This window comes from Dendrobates tinctorius, unplaced genomic scaffold, assembly GCF_039654945.1.
Source record: "Dendrobates tinctorius isolate UK_male_01 unplaced genomic scaffold, ASM3965494v1 ptg000181l, whole genome shotgun sequence".
Lineage (NCBI taxonomy): Eukaryota > Metazoa > Chordata > Amphibia > Anura > Dendrobatidae > Dendrobates > Dendrobates tinctorius.
Window position 1 is genome coordinate 9532501 of NW_027361848.1, and position 22382 is coordinate 9554882.

At 46.4% G+C, this 22382-nt stretch overlaps 1 protein-coding gene across 5 annotated transcripts in view; it reads right to left on the reverse strand.

Moving 5' to 3' along the window:
- Window positions 1-22382, reverse strand: part of GNPAT (glyceronephosphate O-acyltransferase) — a 447736-nt gene that overhangs the window by 74461 nt on the left and 350893 nt on the right. For 3 of the 5 annotated variants that reach the window (XM_073551868.1, XM_073551869.1, XM_073551866.1), the window contains one exon: window positions 4467-4607. The exons of the other annotated variants lie outside the window; for them this stretch is intronic. In XM_073551868.1, coding sequence (XP_073407969.1) covers window positions 4467-4607 — 141 coding nt within the window. The remainder of the gene's footprint in view (window positions 1-4466; window positions 4608-22382) is intronic. 5 annotated transcript variants of the gene reach the window in all.

Here is a 22382-nt window from a genome sequence, read left to right on the forward strand (position 1 = left end):
TCATAAACCCTATAGTGGGAACACTATCCTTCATGCGACTAGTGGACATGATAAGCATACTCTCAAAGCAATACCGGTGGGGGAATATACGAGGGTTAAACGCAATTGTAGTGAAGAAAGCAATTTGAATGGTGAATTGGCACATAAAAAACTAAAAAATCGTATGTATCCGAACTGGTCCTTAAATTGAGCACGAAAGATAATAGAAAGCAAAAATCGAACGGATATGATTTCTACTAGCAGAAACATGAATGAGTCTAGTATAGGTAAAAAACCGTATATTTGTTTTCAGTTTAGTCGACAATTTTCTCATATTAAAAAAATCATAAACAAATATTTACCTATTCTATATGAGGACACCAAATTAGCAGAAATTTTGGCGCCGGGTATAAATATAGTATCGAGGAGAGCTCCCACACTGGGTGATAAACTATCGCCAAATTTATTCTCTGACAATAGTAATAATAAAAAAATCAGATAAAACATGGTTGACATATAAGGGTTTTTTTAGGTGCGGAACAACTAATTGCAAGACATGTAGATATGCAAATGTCACTAAGAATTTTTCTAATGCTGGGGAGACAGTGTATTACAATATAAAACAATTCATAAATTGCAATTCTACCAATATAATATATAAAATAGATTGCACAATATGTAAATTGTCATATATAGGTTGCACCTCTAGAAAAATGAAGGTGCGCATTAGGGAACATTTATCTGACATTTACAACATGAATAATTTAAATCGCAATTTGTCAGCTGTATCCCAGCACTTCATTACACATCATGCCCGCAATATCTCTGGCTTCAGAGTGCAGGGAATAGAACAGGTTAAAATTCCTTTCCGTGGTGGAGACTCCAAGCGACTTCTCTTAACAAGAGAGGCTTTTTGGATTTACCACCTTAATACTCGATCTCCGCAAGGTCTGAATAAAAGAAATGACCTAATGCTTCATTACTGTTAAAGAGTGAAATATTGTCTTTTCACAATATGTTTTAATCTTTATATTTAAATTTGTGATTTGTAGTTTTATAGATTGTCACATGATTGTATTCTGTGAATGCCATTGGACTACATGTATTATATAAAGTAGACATGACCTATGTGTCTTTATGGCTTTGACAAAGATCTTTTAGATCGAAACGCGTTGCCGTTGTCCATGTTGGGGCACACATTATGAAGATTTATGTATTTTTATTGAAGAAATAAAGAAAGAATTTTACACGCAGCTGGAACTAATTGCTCTCTCCTACTTGTCTCACGTCAGTCCAGACGGAGTTCCGAGGTCTGCGGTGGAAGTGTGGTGAGCTGGCTTATGTTGCTTTTGATTGCCACCATTTATTCCAACCAATTTTGCGTTTAAAAAAGTCACAGTGCTCCCTCCATTCCGAGCCCCAACGTGTGCCCAAACAGTGGTTTACCCCACATATGTGGTATCAGCGTACTCAGGAAAAATTGCACAACAACTTTCTGGGTCTAATTTCTACTGTTACCCTTGGGAAAAAAAAAAATTGGGGGCTAAAATAATTTGTGGAAAAAAAATGATTTTATATTTTCACAGGTCTGCTTTATAAACTTCTGTGAAGAACTTGGGGGTTCAAAGTGCTCAACACACATCTAGATTAGTTCCTTGGATGGTCTAGTTTCCAAAATGGGGTCACTTGTGGGGGGTTTCCACTGATTAGGTGCATCAGGGGCTCTGCAAACGTAACATGACGCCCGCAGACCATTCCATCAAGTCAGCATTTCAAAACGTCACTACTTCTCTTCCGAGCCCCGACGTGTGCCCAAACAGTGGTCCCCCCCCATATATGGGGTGCCAGCGTACTCCGGAGAACCTGGACAACAACTTTGGGGGTCCAATTTCTACTGTTACCATTGTGAAAATAAAAATTAGCTGGCTAAAAAATCATTTTTTTGAGGAAAAAATTTTTTTTATTATCATGGCTCTGCGTTATAAACTTCGGTGAAGCACTTGGCGGTCCAAAGTGCGCAATATGCATCTAGATAAGTTCCTTAGGGGGTCTAGTTTCCAAAATGGGGTCACTTGTGGGGGAGCTCCAAAGTTTAGGCACACAGGGGCTCTCCAAACACGACACGGTGTCCGCTAACGATTGGAGCTAATTTTCCATTCAAAGCTCCTTCCCTTCTGAGCCCTGCCGTGCACCCAAACAGTGGTTCCCCCCCCCCCACATATGAGGTACCAGCGTACTCAGGACAAACTGGACAACTTTTGGAGTCCAATTTCTCTTTTTTATGAAAAAAAAAGTACTTTTTTTTTTTTTTTATGGATCAATTTGTGAAGCACCTGGGGGTTCAAAGTACTCACTATGCATCTAGATAAGTTCCTTGGAGGGTCTAGTTTCCAAAATGGGGTCACTTGTGGGGGAGCTCCAATGTTTAGGCACACAGGGACTCTCCAAATGCGACATGGCAACCGCTAAATATTCCAGCATATTTTCCATTCAAAAAGTCAAATGGAGCTCATTCCCTTCTGAGCCCTGCCGTGTGCCCAAACAGTGGTTTATGACCACAAATGAGGTATCATGGTACTCAGGAGAAATTGCGCAACAAATTTTAGGATCCACTTTATCCTTTTACCCATGTAAAAATGAAAAAATTGATGCTAAAAGAAAATTTTTGTTGGAAAAATTAAAATGTATATTTTTTCCTTCCATGTTGCTTTAGTCCCTGTGAAGCACCTGAAGGGTTAATAATCTTGAATGTAGTTTTGAGTAGCTTGAGGGGTGCAGTTTTTAGAATGGTGTCACTTTTGTTTTTTTCTGCCATATAGACCCCTCAAAGGGACTTCAAATGTGAGATGGTTCCAAAAAAAATGGTTTTGTAAATTTTGTTGTAAATGAGAAATCGCTGGTCAACTTTCAACCCTTATAACTTCCTAACAATAAAAATTTTGTTTCTCAAATTGTGCTGATGTAAAGTAGACATGTGGGAAATGCTATTTATTAACTATTTTGTGTCACATAACTCTCTGGTTTAACAGAATAAAAATTCAAAATTTGAAAATTGCGACATTTTCAATATGTCACGAAAAAACAATCTCAGAATCGCTAGGATGCGTTCCTGAGTTATTACCTCATAAAGGGACACTGGTCAGATTTTCAAAAAATGGCCAGGTCAAAATAGGCTGGGTCTTGAAGGGGTTAAAGGGAACCTGTCACCTCGTTTTGCCACTATAAGATGCGGCCAGTGCCTTTCAGGGCTTATCTACAGCATTCTATAATGCAGTAGCTAAGCCCCCAATACGACCTGCAAAATAAGAAAAACAAGTTTTATTATACTCACCTGGGGGGGCGGTCCGATCCGATGGGTGTCGCAAGTCCGGCGCCTCCCATCTTCATGTGATGTCATCATCCTGCTTGTTTCGTGTTGTGCTCCTGTGCAGGCATACTGATCTACCCTGTTGAGGGCAGAGCAAAGTACTGCAGTGAGCAGGCCGCGGGAAAGGTCAGAGAGGCCCAGTGCCTGCGCACTGCAGTACTTTGCTCTGCCTTCAACAGGGCAGAGAAGTACGCCTGCGCAGAAGCGTGACACAAAGCAAGCAAGAGGACATCACATGAAGATGGGAGGTGCCGGACCCGCAACACCCATTGGACCAGACTGCCCCCAGGTGAGTATAATAAAACTTTTTCTTATCTTTCAGGTTAGATCGGGGGCTTGTCTTCAGCATTACAGAATGCTGTAGATAAGCCCCAAAAGGCGGTGGCCGCATCTTATAGCGGCAAAACGAGGTGACAGGTTTCCTTTAAACGCTTTGGAAGTATTTGCACGTGATTTTTGTTAATTATTCTAATTTATTGAGATAATGACTTTCAGGTTTTCACTGGCTGTAAGCCATAATCATCAACATTAACAAAAATAAACATTTGAAATAGATCACTCTGTGATGTCTCTATAAAATACATGAGTTTCATTTTTTGTATTGAAGTACAATTAACTTTTTGATTATATTCTAATTATGAGAGAAGCACCTGTATTAAAGTTTTTCATGTTTTTGCAATAATAATAATCATTATTTTTATATAGCGCTAACATATCCCACAGCGCTTTACAGTTTGCACACATTATCACTGTCCCCGATGGGGTTCACAATCTAAAATCCCTATCAGTATGTCTTTTTGGAATGTAGGAGGAAACCGAAGTACACGGAGGAAACCCAAGCAAACACGGGGAGAACATACAAACTCCTAGCAGATGTTGTCCTTGGTGGGATTCGAACCCAGGACTCAGGCACTGCAATACTATCCACTGAGCCACCGCGCTGCCCATTGCAACAGAAAATAATAAAAAAATATAAATATGGTAATTTAAACCACTAAAATAGACATATACCAAATAATTAGTAGGGTAAAAACTATACTGTATCTGTCTTCTATGCATGTTAAGTTCTGATGTATAGTAAAAATGAAAAAAACAATATTGTACAATTTAGTAAACATACCTGGTAGCCTTCCAAGAAAGGCTGAAACATGTTAAATAAGAACATTGCTGTGCTCTCCCCATTCTTAGTAATGATTATTTCATGTGGTGTCAGATGAACTACATCACACTTTAACAGCAAGAAACTGCCTTCTTCAAAATCCTGTAAAACAAAAAGGACCTTTAAGGAGCAGAAATTGTGCGACTTACCTGGAACTTAGCAGAGAAACTGTCTGACCATAAGTTACACAGACTTATCAGTATAAAAAAGCTCTCCAGGCAAAACATATACATCAGTGTAGGGTCTGAGGGGTCACACAGGATACAGAGAATAAAGGTCTAAAAAGGAATGGTTCTCCTTGCGGAGAGTGCCAAGCTGTCGTAAAGAGACTTATAGGTAACTAGCTGAAGAGCCCGGCGCTGCCCGGGCATAGTAACTAACTGTGGTTAGTTATAGAAAATTATAATTATCCTCCATCCCATAGTCCCGTGCCCATATACCCATCATACATATCCACGATCCCATAGGCCCGTGCCCATATACCCATTATACATATCCTCCATCCCAAAGTGGATTGCCCATATACCCATCACACATCCTCCATACCATAGTCCCATGCCCATATACCCATCATACATATTCTCCATCCCATAGTCCCATGCCCATATAACCATCATACATATTCTCCATCCCATAGTCCCATGCCCATATACCCATCATACATATTCGCCATCCCATAGTCGAGTGCCCATATACCCATCACACATCCTTCATCTCATAGTCCCGTGCCCATATACCCATCATACATATCCTCCATCCCATAGTCGAGTGCCCATATACCCATCATACATATTCGCCATCTCATAGTCCCGTGCCCATATACCCGTCATACATATCCTCCATCCCATAGTCCAGTGCCCGTATACCCATCACATCCTCCATCCCATAATCCCGTGCCCATATACATATCCACCATCCCATAGTCCCGTGCCCATATACCCGTCAAACATATCCTCTATTCCATAGTCCAGTGCCCATATACCCATCACACGTCTTCCATCCCATAGTCCCGTACCCATATACATATCCGCCATCCCATAGTCCCGTGCCCATATACCCGTCATACATATCCTCCATCCCATAGTCCAGTGCCCATATACCCATCACATATCCTCCATCCCATAGTGCCGTTCCCATATACCCATCATACATATCCTCCATCCCATAGTCCAGTGCCCATATACTCATCACACATCCTCCATCTCTTAGTCAACCATTATGACATCATAATGAGCGGCGGCGGGGCTTGCAACCTTTGATGACATCAGCGTCGCCATGGCAACCATTGTGACATCATAATGAGGGGCGGGGCTTGGCGCGCACACACTGCTTCCCCAGTATGCAAATTAGGGCATTGTAACATCACAATGAGGAGCGGGGCTTGACGCGCACACACTTTTCCCCCAGTATGTAGATAGGGGCAAAATTGTTTGGTGAATTGGAACGCGCGGGGTTAAAATTTCGCCTCACAACATAGCTTAGGACGCTCTCGGGGTCCTATCCCGGACATACACACACACACATACATACATACACACTTTGAGCTTTATATATTAGATGCAATGCTCATCTGGGATTTAACCTCTTAGCGACAGAGCCAGTTTGCAGCTTAATGACCAGGCCAATTTTTACAATTCTGACCACTGTCCCTTTATGAGGTTATAACTCTGGAACGCTTTAATGGATCCTGCTGATTCTGAGATTGTTTTTTCGTGACATATTGTACTTCATGTTAGTGGTAAAATTTCTTCGATAAGTCTTGTGTTTATGAAAAAAACAGAAATATGGCAAAATTTTTTAAAATTTTGCAATTTTAAAACTTTAAATTTTTATGCCCTTAAATCAGAGAGATGTGTCACATAAATTTCTTAATAAATAACATTTCCCACATGTCTACTTTACATCAGCACAATTTTGGAAGCAAAATTTTTTTTTGTTAGGAAGTTATAAGGGTTAAAAGTTGACCAGCGATATCTCATTTTTACAACAAAATTTACAAAGCCATTTTTTTTAGGGACCACATCATATTTAAAGTCATTTTGAGGGGTGTACATGACAGAAAATACCCAAAAGTGGCACCATTCTAAAAACTAGACCCCTCAAGGTGCTCAAAACCACATTCAAGAAGTTTATTAACCCTTTAAGTGCTTCACAGGAACGAAAGCAATGTGGATGGAAAAAATTAACATTTAACTTTTTTTTGGAAAAAAATTACTTCAGAACCAATTTTTTTTATTTTCACAAGTGTTAAAAGAGAAAATCAACCACAAAATTTGTTGTACAATTTCTCCTGAATACGCCGATACCCCATATGTGGGGGTAAACCCCTTTTTCAGGACACGGCAGAGCTCGCAAGGGATGGAGCACCGTTTGACTTTTTCAACGCAGAATTGGCTGGAATTAAGATCGGATGCCATGTTGCGTTCGGAGAGCCCTTAATGTGCCTAAACAGTGGAAAACTCCAACAAGTGACCCCATTTTGGAAACTAGACCCATTAAGGAACTTATCTAGATGTGTGGTGAGCACTTTGAACCTTCAAGTGCTTCACAGAAGTTTATAACGTAGAGCCGTGAAAATAAGAAATCCATTTTTTTTTCCACAAAAATGATCTTTTCGCCCCCAAATTTTTATTTTTACAAGGGTAACAGGAGAAATCATACCCCCACAGTTATTATGCGATTTGTCCTGAGTACGCTGATACCCCATATGTGGGGAGGAACCACTGTTTGGGCGCATGGGAGAGCTCGGAAGGGAAGGAGTGCCATTTTGGAATGCAGACTTTGATGGAATGGTCTGCGGGCATCATGTTGCGTTTGCAGAGTCCCTGATGGGCCTAAACAGTGGAAACTCCCAACAAGTGACTCCATTTTGGAAACTAGACCCATGAAGGAGCTTATCTAGATGTGTGGTGAGCACTTTGAACCTTCAAGTGCTTCACAGAAGTTTATAACGTAGAGCCGTGAAAATAAGAAATCCATTTTTTTTCCACAAAAATGATCTTTTCGCGCCCAAATTTTTATTTTTACAAGGGTAACAGGAGAAATCATACTCCCACAGTTATTATGCGATTTGTCCTGAGTACGCCGATACCCCATATGTGGGGGGGAACCACTGTTTGGGCGCATGGGAGAGCTCGGAAGGGAAGGAGCGCCATTTTGGAATGCAGACTTTGATGGAATGGTCTGCGGGCATCATGTTGCGTTTGCAGAGCCCCTGATGGGCCTAAACAGTGGAAACCCCCCACAAGTGACCCCATTTTGGAAATTAGACCCCCTAAGGAACTTATCTAGATGTGTGGTGAGCACTTTGAACCCCCAAGCGCGTCACAGAAGTTTATAAACGCAGAGCCGTGAAAATAAAAAGTCTTTTATTAACACAAAAGTGATTTTTTAGACCCCAATTTTTAGACCCCCAAAGTTGGTAAATAGTGGAAACCCCTCAATTCTTGCTCCAACCCTAACCCCAACACACCCCTAACCCTAATCCCAACCCTAATCCTAGTTCGCCCTAACCCTAGCCCAACCCTACCCTAGCCCAACCCTAACCCTTAACCCTAGCCCAACCCTTAACCCTAACCCTAGCCTAACCCTAACCCTAGCCTAACCCTAACCCTAGCCTAACCCTAACCCTAGCCTAACCCTAACCCTAGCCTAACCCTAGCCTAACCCTAACCCTAGCCTAACCCAACCCTAGCCTAACCCAACCCTAGCCTAACCCAACCCTAGCCTAACCCAACCCTAGCCCTTATGGAAAACTGAAAAAAAAAATTTTTTTTTTTATTTCATTATGTGTGCCTATATAAGGGGGTGATAAACGGGGGGGTTATGTACTATTTTTATTATTTTGATCACTATGATCGTTTATCATAGTGATCAAAATAATGAATGGAATCTGCCAGCCGGAGCCAGCAGATTCCCGGCGGGCGCACTGCGCATGCGCCCGCCATTTTCAAGATGGCGGCGCCCATCGGATGACGCCGGCGGGCGCGGCACCACCGGGAGGGGACGGAGGACAAGGGAGAGGTACCGGGGACCCTATTTCTCTATCCTCTGATGTGCGATCACATCAGAGGAAAGAGAAATTTAATGTAAAATCGCGGCTTTTTTTTTTTTTGCGGTCGCCGTTATAGGGTTAATAACGGCGATCGCAAAAGCGGGGGTCGGTAAAAACCGACCGATTCATGTTCTCTGGGGTCTCGGCTACCCCTGGCAGCCGAGACCCCGGAGAAAATCCGACACTGGGGGGCGCTATTCACTTAAATCACAGCGCCGTGAATTAACGGCGCTGTGGTTTAAGTACCCTTAATTACCGCCGTTAAAAGGCGTATCGGCGGTCGTTAAGGGGTTAAAGATGCTAAGAGTATTCAGAGAGGAAGACAATGGGAATTCTAGTGCCATCTATTTGGGCTTGCCAACCTAAAAGTGTATATTGACCCTTGCCACATGACTTGAGTTAAAAAGCCAAATCAGACACTAATGTACATTTGTAGAGCTGTTTTGGAGTGTTTGTTTTTCATGAATGTCAAGTTTGGCTTTTTATCCTAAGTCATGTGGCAAGGGTCAATAGGTGACTCTAGAGTTCTTGTCCGCTTACTCTGTGAAGAAAATAAATGCATATTTACGGAGAATGAAAAAACACAGCAGAGAATCCTGTTACCTTGCACTGACTCCTATATCATGGGATATATCCTATATCTTTTAACTGTTAAACATATAGTCCTTTTTAAAAGAATTTGGCACCCAGCAAATTACACAGAACAAGAATAGTCAATTTGCAATTTCTTCTGAATTGTTGCATTTGTGGTGCCCCCAGGAGTATGACCGCCACAGTGGCTTTGCCTTCCTCCAGGGGAGGGTAATGCCAGGCTTGGAGCCAATGATGGGTCTCTCTCGCAGTCAATCCATACATGCAACACAGTTCCACTCCAGGCCAGCAGGGGGAACTCTGAACCGGGATTAAGGGGAAGAGTAATCTCTGAGGGCCAAGAGGAGGGAGTAGTTAGTTAGTCTGCGGAGAGTGAAGTGTGCAGACGTGTAGAGAGAAGCTGGAGGTTGAGCTGGGAAAGGAGAGCTCCCTCACAGTGAGCGCATGAACTGGAGCCTGGTCTCCACGGTTGTACGGATACTAACGGTCCTGCAACAGATACCAGAGCAGTAGGAGGCTGTAAATGTCCTACTCCCATCTAAGACTTGAGGGCACAACAGTAGCTTGGATAGAGAGCCGGGACTCCGGAGAAAGGAGCCCCCGAGATAGGCTACAGCTGCCTGCCGTGCAAGTAAGGTTCTTGAGAACATCTGACAGGAGGAACTTCAGTGTAACTCTGTACTAGGAGTACTTCATTCAAACAAGCGCTAGTAAGGAGACTGCACAGCCCATCTGCTGAGAGAGAATCCCTGAGTTGCTTCCAGGCTAGCCTGCTCCGTTACCATCTGTAATCAGGACCATGGACTGCAGTTATCAAGTAAAGGTACAGAAATTGCATCCCGCTGTGTCTTGTCTGCTTCCTACCCTTACGGCACTGCGACATCCCCGTGCCAACCACCTCTACACTGCCCTGGGACTATAGCTTCACCTGTGGGGAGCTTTTACATCCTTGCTGCACCCTACCATCAGTCCCAGCGGATCTGCATGCAGCGCCAGCTTAATACCTCCCTTGCTGAGTACCACAGGTGGCGCCACAAACTATTCCATTTCATTAACTACATTCCCCCATTACTTGGGCGCCCAAGGCCACGGACCGGGTCACCGCTGCTGTGACACATTCCCCTGACACCGGCCCGGTACCGAGTACCCCACAGCCCTGGGAGGGCGACCCAACTTGGCGTCATGAACAGGATTACAGAGCCAGGTACCCCCGGGTCCTGTGTGCCATAGACTGTGTGTGAAAATTGGCGCCAATTGCCGCCATTGCCGCACTGCTTGGCGCGCGTGGGAAGGGCCAGGCCTTCGTGGGCGGAGCCTGCCACAGAGCGCGAAGAAGTGAAGTGCCGTGCGGGAAGAGAGGACAGCGCGCAAGAGGAGGAGGAGCAGGAGCTGAGGCCTACAGCCCGGAGCGTCGGGCCTGCGAAGCGGCCGCCGGTGAGCTCACACAACCCCCGGCCCTGGCTAAAGTTAACTAGGGGGGGAAGAGGATGTCCGCGCCAGACGGCAATGCAGTGGCAGGAGCCATTGCCAACCCGCAGCACCGCAAGGAGGAGTGCCCGCCGCAGCGGTCTCCATAATGCCGCTGTCCATGCCCTACATACCGGGAGCGGCCTGGCTACCGCAGTACTCGGGTGAGTTGCATACCCTGAGTGAATTTAAAGAGAGACTGTGCAGTTTGTCTAAAAGCCAGAAAGTGAATACCCTGATTGGACAGCTAACGGGTGCAGCGCAGAGAGAAGTGAAAGCCTGGCAGGACACAGATAAAGAGACTTTTGCAAAGATCCTGGTCAAGCTGAGAAGCACCTTTGACACCCGCCCTGCAGCTGAAATCAAGATGTGATTCTTTGGCTGTAAACAGAAGGCGCAGGACAGTATAAGGGACTATGCTCTCAACCTGCAGGAGGCGCTGCGAGCAGTTAAGCAAGTTGATCCTGACAGTGTGAAGGAGGATAAGATGTTAAAGGAGCAGTTCATTGAAGGACTCCTATCCAGTACCCACAGGGGACAGTTGCGTATCATAATCCTGCAAAACACTGATCTGGACTTTGCTGATTTTAAAGACAGGGCTATTCGGGTACTGCAGGAATTAACGGACAGCCGTCCAGCGCACCCTAGGCGCCCAGCGATCACCTACCATCAGGAAGCAACATCTTTTCCTTCCATCCCTGTAGAGGCTGATGCACAGACTCTGGATAAAGATCCAACTGAGGAGCTGAGTCTTCAGGTCCAGGAGTTGACCAAAGGGATGCCTGCACTTACCAAAACCGTGCAGTCCCTGCAGGTGTCCTCCAAGGAAAAGATCCAGCTTGCTTCCAGTCCAGAGGATGTACTGTTGTGTTCATTTTCCCTTCACCATTGAGGTCTGATGAACTCCCTCTTCTGGTGAAGGAAGGTAGTGAGGCTGATTACAAAGCACCTGAGCAGAATGATGATGACTGGGTGACTGGAATTGCTGACTGGATATAAGGCAGCCGACGCCCTTCTGCCTTGCGGGTGATTTCTGTGAGGGATTCTAGGAGACCAGTCTGATTCCTGCTCCTCAAAAGCTAAGTTTTCTGCTCTTCTTTTTGCATTTGTGTTTTGGTTTTGTTTTGCCTTGTTTTTCTGGATTTCTGCCTTCCCCTGCTGGGTGAGCTGAATTCCTTTTTGCTCTTTCTTCAGAAAATACCTGAGTACTGATAGTCTTTTTGAAGCCTAGCGTCTTCAGGGCTTTTTTTCCCTATCAGTCTGTTGGCTCTTGTTTTGAGAGGGTTTTGGCGGATTGCAGACAGCAGCTTTTCTATTCTGTCCTATTTAGTTAGCTTGGGCCCCATCATTTTCTCAGCCTATCTTTCTATCTGTGTGTCTTTTCATCTTGCTTCACCGTCATTATATGTTGGCGGCTACCTATTGCTTTGGGGTCTGCTCTGGGGCAGTTAAGATTTCCCTTTCTGTCTTTAGGCTATGTAGTTCTCCGGCTGTGATCGAGGGGTCTAGGGCACCGTAGGAACTCCCCACGGCTACTGCTAGTTGTTGTTGTTAGGTTCAGGGGTCTGCAATCCGATAGCTGACAACTTCTCTGGTTTTCTGGACATAGCTAGTATTTCTGTTTTTGCCTCCTACGGTGACTCATTCATAACAGAATCACCAGCCATACCACAGATCCTAGGGTACTCAAAAGCAGGAAAGAACTGGAAAAAAAAAAGGGTGTGTATATTTTTTCCTCTATATCTGAGGCCGTAGGGGGAATTTTTTTTTTCTCCCAATGGAGATAAAGCAATTGTCTGATCGTGTGGAGCAGCTCGCTGCGGAAGTGCGGGGAATTTCCGCCTACCTTGCTCATTCACATGCTGCTGAACCAAAGATTCCTACACCTGATGCATTTTTTGGGGATCGGTCTAAATTTTTGAATTTCAAAAAGTTGTAAATTATTTTTTGCCTTGAAGCCTAACTCGTCAGGGAGCTCCGCGCAGCAGGTTAAAATTGTCATCTCTTTGCTGCGTGGCGATCCCCAGGATTGGGCGTTTTCTTTGAAACCAGATGATCCTATTCTGACTAATGTGAACGCATTCTTTCAAGCTTTGGGGTTGTTGTATGACGAACCTAGTGCCATTGATCAGGCTGAAAAGACCCTGCTGGCATTGAGCCAGGGTCGTGATTCTGCAGAATTGTACTGTCAAAAATTCCAAAAGTGGGCAGTACTTACTACCTGGAATGATAATGCCTTGGCTGCGCTCTTTCGGAAGGGGTTGTCAGAAGCCGTAAAAGATACTATGGTGGGATTTCCTGTTCCCTCTGGTCTTGACGATTCTATGTCATTAGCCATTCAGGTTGATCGGCGTTTGCACGAACGCAAAGCTGCACGAGAGGTGTTGCCACCTGTTGAACAAATGTCTGAACCTATGCAATGTGATAGTTTTTTCCAGAGAGCAGCGTCAGGAGTTCAGAAGGCGTAATAAGTTGTTTTTTCTGTGGAGATGCCTCGCATATTATTTGTCTGTCCCAAACGAGAGAAACGCTTTGCACACACGTTTTCTGTTGGGGGTGTTCAACCTAAGTTTCTTCTGGCTATTACTCCGATCTGCTCCCTGTCCACATTTTCCGCCAAGGCGTTTGTGGATTCGGGAGCAGCCCTAAACCTAATGGACTTGGATTTTGCTAAACGTTGTGGATTTCCGATGACACCTCTGCAGATGCCTATCCCTTTGAGGGGAATTGATGCTACTCCTTTGGCTAAAAATAAACCCCAGTTTTGGACCCAGGTGGTAATGCGGGTCACCCCAGACCATCAAGAAAATTGCAGATTTCTGGTGTTGCATAATCTGCATGATACTGTTGTTCTGGGGTTTCCCTGGTTACAGATTCATAATCCAGTTTTGGATTGGAAATCTGTGTCTGTGGTGAGTTGGGGTTGTCGGTGTGCCTTTAGTGAGGCTCCGGTGTTTTCCAACTCTCCTCAGTCGCATGATGTTCCTGATTATTTGGCGGACTTTTATGATGTAATTAGTGAGAATGAGTCTGCGTCTGCCTCCTCATAGGAGTTATGACTGTGCAATTGAACTGAGCCCGGGGTGTAAATTTCCCAAGGGTCGGCTCTTCAATTTATCTGTACCCGAGCACGAGGCTATTCGATCCTATATTAAGGAGGTGTTGGAGAAGGGTCATATTAGACCATCCTCGTCACCCTTGGGTGCCGGTTTTTTTTTTGTAGCCAAAAAGGATGGATCATTAAGACCTTGTATTGATTATCGTGCCCTCAACAAAATTACTGTTAAATATCAGTATCCGTTACCCCTGATTTCTGATCTATTCTCCAGAGTTAAAGGTGCTTGCTGGTTTACCAAGCTTGACCTCAGGGGGGCGTATAATCTTATTCGCATTAAGCATGGGGATGAATGGAAGACGGCGTTTAATACTCCGGAGGGACATTTTGAGTACCTGGTGATGCCTTTTGGGCTCACTAATGCCCCTTCTGTCTTCCAGTGCTTCATGAACGATATTTTCTGAGATTTTGTCGATAAATTTTTGATTATCTGGATGATATTTTGATCTTCTCCAAGGATTGGGATTCTCATGTGGAACATATTCAGACAGTGTTCCGGATCTTGAGGGAGAATTCCCTGTATGTCAAGGGATCTAAATGCCTTTTTGGAGTACAGAGGATTTCTTTTTTGAGATTTATTTTGTCCCCGTCAACTATTGAAATGGACCCGGCCAAGGTACAGGCCATTCACGATTGGGTTCAGCCCACTTCTTTGAAGGCCCTCCAGAAGTTTTTGGGATTTGCTAATTTTTATCGGAAATTTATAGCAAAATTTTCTAGTATTGCCAAGCCATTGACTGATTTGACTAAAAAGGGTGCTGATGTGTTAAATTGGTCTCCGGAGGCTGTTTCTTCCTTTTCAGGAGTTGAAGCGAAGATTCACATCCGCCCCGGTTTTGCGGCAACCTGATGTCTCACTTCCATTCCAGGTAGAGGTGGATGCTTCTGAGATTGGTGCAGGAGCTGTTTTGTCCCAAAAGGATCCTGTAACATCTAAAATGAATCCCTGTGCTTTCTTTTCCCGAAAGTTCTCTCCATCTGAACGTAACTATGATGTGGGGAATAGGGAATTGTTGGCCATGAAATGGGCATTTGAGGAGTGGAGACATTGGTTGGAGGGAGCTAAGCATCAAGTCGTGGTCCTCACTGACCACAAGAATTTGATTTACCTAGAGTCGGCTAAGCGCTTGAACCCTAGACAGGCAAGGTGGGCCTTGTTTTTTACACGTTTTGATTTTGTGGTTTCTTTTCTTCCTGGAACAAAGAATGTCAAGGCAGACGCCCTCTCTAGGAGCTTCCTTGCTGATTCTCCTGTGGTGACCAAGCCTGCTACCATCTTAGGTGAAGGGGTAGTTCTTTCTGCCATCTCGCCCGATTTGAGACGTGCTCTGGAAGAGTTCCAGGAGGACAAACCTGAGCGTTGTCCCAGTGGAAAGTTGTATGTTCCTGACCAGTGGAAGAAGAGAGTGATGTCTGAAGTTCATTGCTCTGCTTTGGCTGGTCATCCAGGTATTTTTGGTACTAGAGATCTGGTGAGTCGTTTTTTTTTTGGTGGCCCTCCTTGTCTCGTGATGTCAGGAATTTTGTGCAGTCCTGTGGGACGTGCTCACGGTCTAAATCGTGTTCTCGCTCTAGTGGGTTGTTGATGCCTTTGCCTGTCCCCAAGAGGCCATGGACCCATATTTCAATGGATTTCATCTCTGATATGCCTGTCTCTCAGAGGATGACTGTTATTTGGGTGATTTGTGATAGGTTCTCTAAGATGGTCCATCTTGTACCACTCCCTAAGTTGCCGTCTTCCTCTGAGTTGGTGCCCCTGTTTTTACAACAGGTGGTTCGTTTGCACGGGATTCCTGAGAACATTGTATCTAACAGAGGAGTGCAGTTTGTGTCTAGATTTTGGAGAACTTTCTGTTCCAGGCTGGGAATTCAGTTGTCCTTCTCCTCTGCTTTTCACCCTCAGACCAATGGGCAGACAGAGAGAACAAACCAGACCTTGGAGTCATATTTGAGATGTTTTATTTCTGCTGATCAGGATGATTGGGTTTCATTTTTGCCCTTGGCCGAATTTGCTTTAAATAGAGCTAGTTCTGCCACTTTGATGTCACCTTTTTTTTGTAACTTTGGGTTTCATCCTCTATTTTCTTCAGGGCAGGTGGAGCCCTCTGTCTGCCCAGGTGTTGACACTGTGGTGGAGAGAATGCACCAGATCTGGGACCAAGTGGTGGATAAGTTATCTCTCAGGAGAAGGCCCAGCGGTTTTCCAACCGACATGGGACCATTGGTCCCCAGTTTAAGGTTGGTGATATGGTGTGGTTATCAAAAAATATTGCTATGAAGGTGGCTTCTCCTAAGTTTAAGCCTAGATTTATTGGACCTTACAAGATTGTGGAGATTATTAATCCGGTCTCTTTTCGTTTGGCTCTTCCTGTCACATTTAAAATCCATAATGTGTTCCACAAATCTTTGTTGAAGAGGTTTGTTGAACCTGTTGTTCCGGGGGTGGCACCTCCAGACCCTGTATTGGTTGTAGGTAACATGGAGTATGAGGTAGAAAAAGTACTGGATTCCCGTCTGGCTAGATGGAGACTCCAGTATTTGGTTAAGTGGAAGGGTTATGGTCAGGAGGATAATTCCTGGGTCTCCGCCTCTGATATTTATGCCAAACGATTGGTGCGTGCCTTTCATCGGGCTCACCCTGATCGCCCTGGTGGCATAGTTGAGGGTTCGGTGACCCCCTCCTCAAGGGGGAGGTACTGTTGTGAGTTCGTTTTCCCCTTCATTGCTGGGGCCCGAGGAGCTCCCTCTTCTGGTGAAGGAAGGTGGTGAGCCTGATTGTCGAACACCTGGGGCTGATGATTGTGACTGGCTGAGTGGAGTTACGGACTGGATATGGTGCTGCCGACGCCCTTCTACCCTGCGGGTGATTTCTCTGTGGGATCCTTGGAGACCAGTCTGAATTCCTGCTCCTCCAAAGCTAAGTTTGCTGCTCGGCCTTTTGCTTTTGTGCTTTGACTTTGTTTTTGCTTTGTTTTTCTGGATTTCTGCCATTCCCTGCTGGGGTGTTCTGAATTCATTTAGCTCTGTCTTCTGAAAATACATGAGTGCTGATTCAGTTTTTGAAGCCTAGCTGCTTCAGGGCCTTTTTCATATCAGCTGGTTGGCTTATGTCTTTGATAGGGTTTTGGCAGATTGCAGACAGCAGCCTTCCTGTCCCTTTCCTATCTAGGTAGTTTTGGGGCCCCGTCTTTGCTCAACCTATCTTTCTATCTGTGTTAGTGTTTTCATCTTGCTTCACCGTCATATGTTGGGGGCTGCCTATTGCTTTGGGGTCTGCTCTGGGGCAGTTTAGATTTCCCCTTTCTTTCTTTAGGCCTATGTATTTCTCTGGCTGTGATCGAGGGGTCTAGGGCATCGTAGGAACCCCCCACGGCTACTGCTAGTTGTGTTGATAGGTTCAGGGGTCTGCAATCTGATAGTTGCCAACTTCTCTGGTTTTCTGGACTTAGCTTGTATTTCTGCTTTTGCCTCCTACGGTGACTCATTCATAACAAGGAGGGGTCAGAGAAGGGTGTTGGTTCCTTCTGAGCATTGTGTGATTGTGACGAAACAGGGTGTAATAAGTAAGATATGACTTCGCTAGAACATTCCAGAATCTCCCATTGTTACACTACAGATTAGATTTCTGCTTGTCACACGCTGCACAGGTGACCCCTCCTTCCCCCCTCTTAGCAGCTGCAGCTGTATCTCCTCTGTGCCTGTTTGTAACCCTACACCAGACACTTCCTGTGCAAACATTCTCCACAGCTAAGGAATGTTAATTAAGCTGAGTGGAAAGAATGCCTTTGTCCTGGCCATGAGGCCAATTCAGTTATGGGAAATATTAAAAAAAAAAAAAAAGCCCTAGCTTGCACCTCGTTCGCGACAGAAAAATGAAACTTACATTTCTGCAAAATGCATCGACCCAACGTCCTGGCCCATAATTTGCACGGGTCTAGCACCCCAAGAATCCAAGAACTGGAGTTCTCCTAAACGGTGGGACATAACCACTGCATGTTTGGTCTTTAATTATTGTCCTCGACAGGCTAAAAAGAATGATACCATGTGCGTGTTTATACGAGGTACCCTCTGTGAGATACAGTTATTATAAGTTTTGTAGTCAGAATTGTACTCCTAGAGTGGGAGGAGGAACATTCCCAGACCGCCCTTTTCGTGATGTCACAAATCCAAAGCTATAAGGCATTCCCTTCCAAAAACTGGTCAGTCGAGCTGGAGGTTTTCATGCCTAAAGGACCCCAGATGCAGGGAGACGTGTGGCTCTGCCTCCTCCCCACATGGCTAGCCTAAAGACCATTACGCAACTGTAAGTGTTCATTTTCTATGTTAATCCCATTTATTTTATATTAGCTGAAGAGCCCATATACCCATCACACATCCTCCATCCCATAGTCCCGTCCCCATATACCCATCATACATATCCTCCATCCCATAGTCCAGTGCCCATATACCCATCACACATCCTCCATCCCATAGTCAACCATTATGACATCATAATGAGCGGCGGCAGGGCTTGCAACCTATGATGACATCAGCGTCGCCATGGCAACCATTGTGACATCATAATGAGGGGCAGGGCTTGATACGCACACTGTTTCCCCGGTATGCAAATAGGGGCATTATGACATCATAATGAGGGGCGGGGCTTGACGCGCACACACTTTTTCCCCAGTATGTAGATAGGGGCAAAATTGTTTGGTGAATTGGAACGCGTGGGGTTAAAATTTCGCCTCACAACATAGCTTAGGATGCTCTCGGGGTCCAGACGTGTGACTGTGCCAAATTTTGTGGCTATAGCTGCGACGGTGCGGATGCCTATCCCGGACATACACACATACATACACACTTTGAGCTTTATATATTAGATTTGTATTGTACATACCTACTGTCTCAACTTTGTAACATCCTTTATCTGTGTTATCACTGCCCCCCTTTTGGGGAATAAATTATAAAATTTATTAGTCTGTCTTCATGCTGTAAGAACAAACGTACACATGCCTTTAAGATAATTACGCTACTGAATTGGGTTGGCTTCGAACCCCTCTATTAAGTTTATAACTTAAGCAGAGAAATCTGGAGTTGGTGGGGGCAACATATGGTCTGGGCCCTGGGCACTGCTGAGTGATGGAAGGGGTTTTATAAGCTAATTTGGGGTGGCTGCGGCCAGAGCATTTTATAATTCCCTCACTGCAGCGTGCCGGGTGGCCAGACCTCATTGAAGCAGCCGGCCGGCGACCCATTATCCCAAGTGTAGTTCCCTGACTGACCTGAGGGTAATGGGGGCGTCGGAGAGCTGCGAGTTCCAAAGTGGAACTGGAAAACGTGGGATATACATAAATCCCCGCCAGTTCATGGAAGATTGTTAGCAGTGGTGGGGCATCCAAAATAACCCCCTGCGATAAATTGTTAGGGAAAGACTAGCTTGCTGTTTTTATCACATGGTGCCAGCGGTGGCGGCAGCCCAGAAGTCATGGACCACTATCTGCAAATGGCCCTACAGCAGCTCCCTGCCGAAGACCATGTTGGACGTCTGCAGCTGATCCAGCAAGCTCAAGAAGAGCAGAGAGCCGAGCGGGAGGCCCATGCTCAGAGAGCCGAGCGGGAGGCCCATGCTCAGAGAGCCGAGCGGGAGGCCCATGCTCAGAGAGCCGAGCGGGAGGCCCATGCTCAGAGAGCCGAGCGGGAGGCCCATGCTCAGAGAGCCGAGCGGGAGGCCCATGCTCAGAGAGCCGAGCGGGAGGCCCATGCTCAGAGAGCCGAGCGGGAGGCCCATGCTCAGAGAGCCGAGCGGGAGGCCCATGCTCAGAGAGCCGAGCGGGAGGCCCATGCTCAGAGAGCCGAGCGGGAGGCCCATGCTCAGAGAGCCCATGAGCTGCAGCTGGCCCGCCTGAGGGAAATCCCCTCCACAGCCCGGAGCAGTGAGCCAAACAGCGCAGTCCTAGACCCCGGCCAGAGCATTTTCCCGTGATTGAAAAGGACGGGGACTTGGACACGTTTCTGCGAGCCTTTGAGAAAGCCTGCAGACAGTATGGGCTGGATAAGAACTAATGGTCCAGGTATCTGATCCCAGGGCTGAAAGGCAAAGCCCTGGAGGTGTTTGCTTCTCTGTGGCCAGAAGACGATGTTGACTATGATGCCACCAAGCAGGCCCTGATCGCCAAATACTGGTTGACACCTGAGGTATACCGAAAGAAGTTCTGGAACATCCAACGTGGCCCACACAATAGCTATAGCGATGTGGTGCAAGGACTCAGGACCCACTTTGACCAGTGGATCCATGGACTATCAGTTGATTCCTTTGAGCTGCTAAAGGACCTGATGATCAAAGACCAGTTCCTGCATCTTTGCCCAGGTGAGGTCCGACAGTTCATCCTGGACCGAGAACCAACGAATGAGGACAAAGCCGCACAGATCGCCGACAACTATGATGCCAACCAGAGGCAAGAGACACGGAGACCAGTCACTGCCAGCTGGAGAGGGGGTAAGCCTGCAACCAACCCCAGTGCCCCTGCCAGCCATCCCTCCAGAGGCCCTGTCCCTGTTGCCAAAACCAGGCCTACTAATGACAGTCGCCAGTGTTACAACTGCAGTCGGACTGGTCATATCAGTGTCACCTGTCCGGAAAAGCAGAAGACCCCCCCAGCCAAGGCCTCTGGGCCCAACGTCTCTGTTCTGTTGGTGGGAGGTGTGGTTGGGAGGATGGACGACAACGTTCAGCACTTCCGGGTGGGGGCCCGTTTTGCTACAGGCCTCAAGGACACCAGGGCTGAATGAACCCTCATCCGTCCTGGACTGGCGGCCCCTGAAGAGATGATCCAGGGGAAAACCCTGACTATTACCGGGATTGGAGGCACTCGTTGTCCCTTGCCAGTGGCCTGGGTTTTTCTTGATTGGGGTGCTGGGAGCGGGTTGAGGGAAGTAGGAGTGTCCGAAAACCTGCCAAATGATGTTTTATTGGGGACTGATTTGGGGAGGATGGTTGCCTACTACCTCCCTGACACCCCTCCCCAATCTAATAAGGGTGACGTTAACCCCGATGATGTTGATGATGATGGGAAACTGAATGTGTTACCTGCTAATGCCTTGATGAGTAATGATGCAACTAATAACCATTCTTTCCCCATGAATGATGCTGATGGTGATGATGATGTACCAAAGGAAACTGATAACTATTCTTTTCCTAGGGATGATGCTGATGATGTATCTGTAGCGACTGAACCTGTTAACCATTTCTCTGAAATGGTAGATGTGTCCACAGGTACAGGAGCTCAGCCCCGTCGCTTTGCGGAGTGAGACGGCTGAAGAACCCCCAGCAGGAGCAAGCGTCGGCGCACAATGAAATGGGGAGGTGCATGGGAACCATGAGGAAGGTGACGCCCTGCAACCGACCAGTGCCACCGAAGAAGGTAACTGGCCCATAAGTAGCACTGCTCCTGAAGTCTTGGTGGTGGATGGGGAGGTAGAGCCCATAGCAGCGCCGACTGGTGGGTCTGTAGAAATCCCCAGGGAAACAGCAATACATATCAGCTGTCACACGCAGTCAAAGTGCCCAGATCACAGGTAGCGCCCTGCCTTCTGGACCCTCTTCTGCTACAGGACTGAACCAGAGGTGAACCCTGAGCAGGTTCCAGAGGGTCCCAGTGAGGAAGGAACCCTGATGTCACTTCTGGCTGCCTCCAGCCAGGAGTTCCAGGCCGCTCTGCACTCAGATGCGAGCCTGGAGAAATTGAGAGACTTCGCCAAGACGCCCACCTCCGAGTCTGAAAAGGAGAGGGTGTTCTGGGAACGAGGAAGGTTGTACTGGGAGACAGTATCCGGAGAATCCCAAAAGGAGTGGTTGAGGGAAAGACAGCTGGTCGTCCCCTATCAGTTCAGAACTGAGTTGTTGCGGATTGCCCATGAGATTCCACTCACTGGACACTTGTGGGTCAGCAAAACTAAGGCACGGCTGTCTCAACACTTCTATTGGCCCAAGATGGGGACAGATGTAACAAACTACTGCTGCACCTGTATCACCTGTCAGAGTGGGTAAGGCGGGGCCTGCTCGTAAGGCTCCCCTTATCCCTTTGCCAGTGATAGAGGAGCCTTTCCAGAGAATCGCGGTGAACATTGTGGGCCCGCTGGCCGTCCCCAGCAGCTCTGGAAAGCAATACATTCTCACCGTGGTAGACTACGCTACCCGGTACCCAGAGGCAGTAGCTCTGTCTTCAACCAGGGCAGATAACGTGGCTGATGCACTGGGACCATCTTTTCAAGGGTAGGATTTCCCAGGGAGATGCTTACCGATCAAGGGACCCAATTCATGTCTCGCCTAATGGAGGCTCTCTGTGAGAAAATGCAGGTGAAGCACCTGGTATCGAGTGCGTATCACCCACAGACCAATGGTTTGTGTGAACGCTTCAATGGTATTCTCAAACAGATGCTCCGCATGCTGGTTGAGACCCAAGGGCACGACTGGGAGCGGTACCTCCCACACCTGCTGTTCACTTACAGAGAAGTTCCGCAGGCCTCGATGGGGTCTCCCCCCGTCGAGCTCCTGTATGGCAGGCAAGTCCGGGGACCCCTTGGGTTGATAAGAGAATCCTGCGAAGATGAGCCAAACCCCACAGAAGTGTACATCGTGGATTATGTCATGCGCTTCCGTGACAAGATG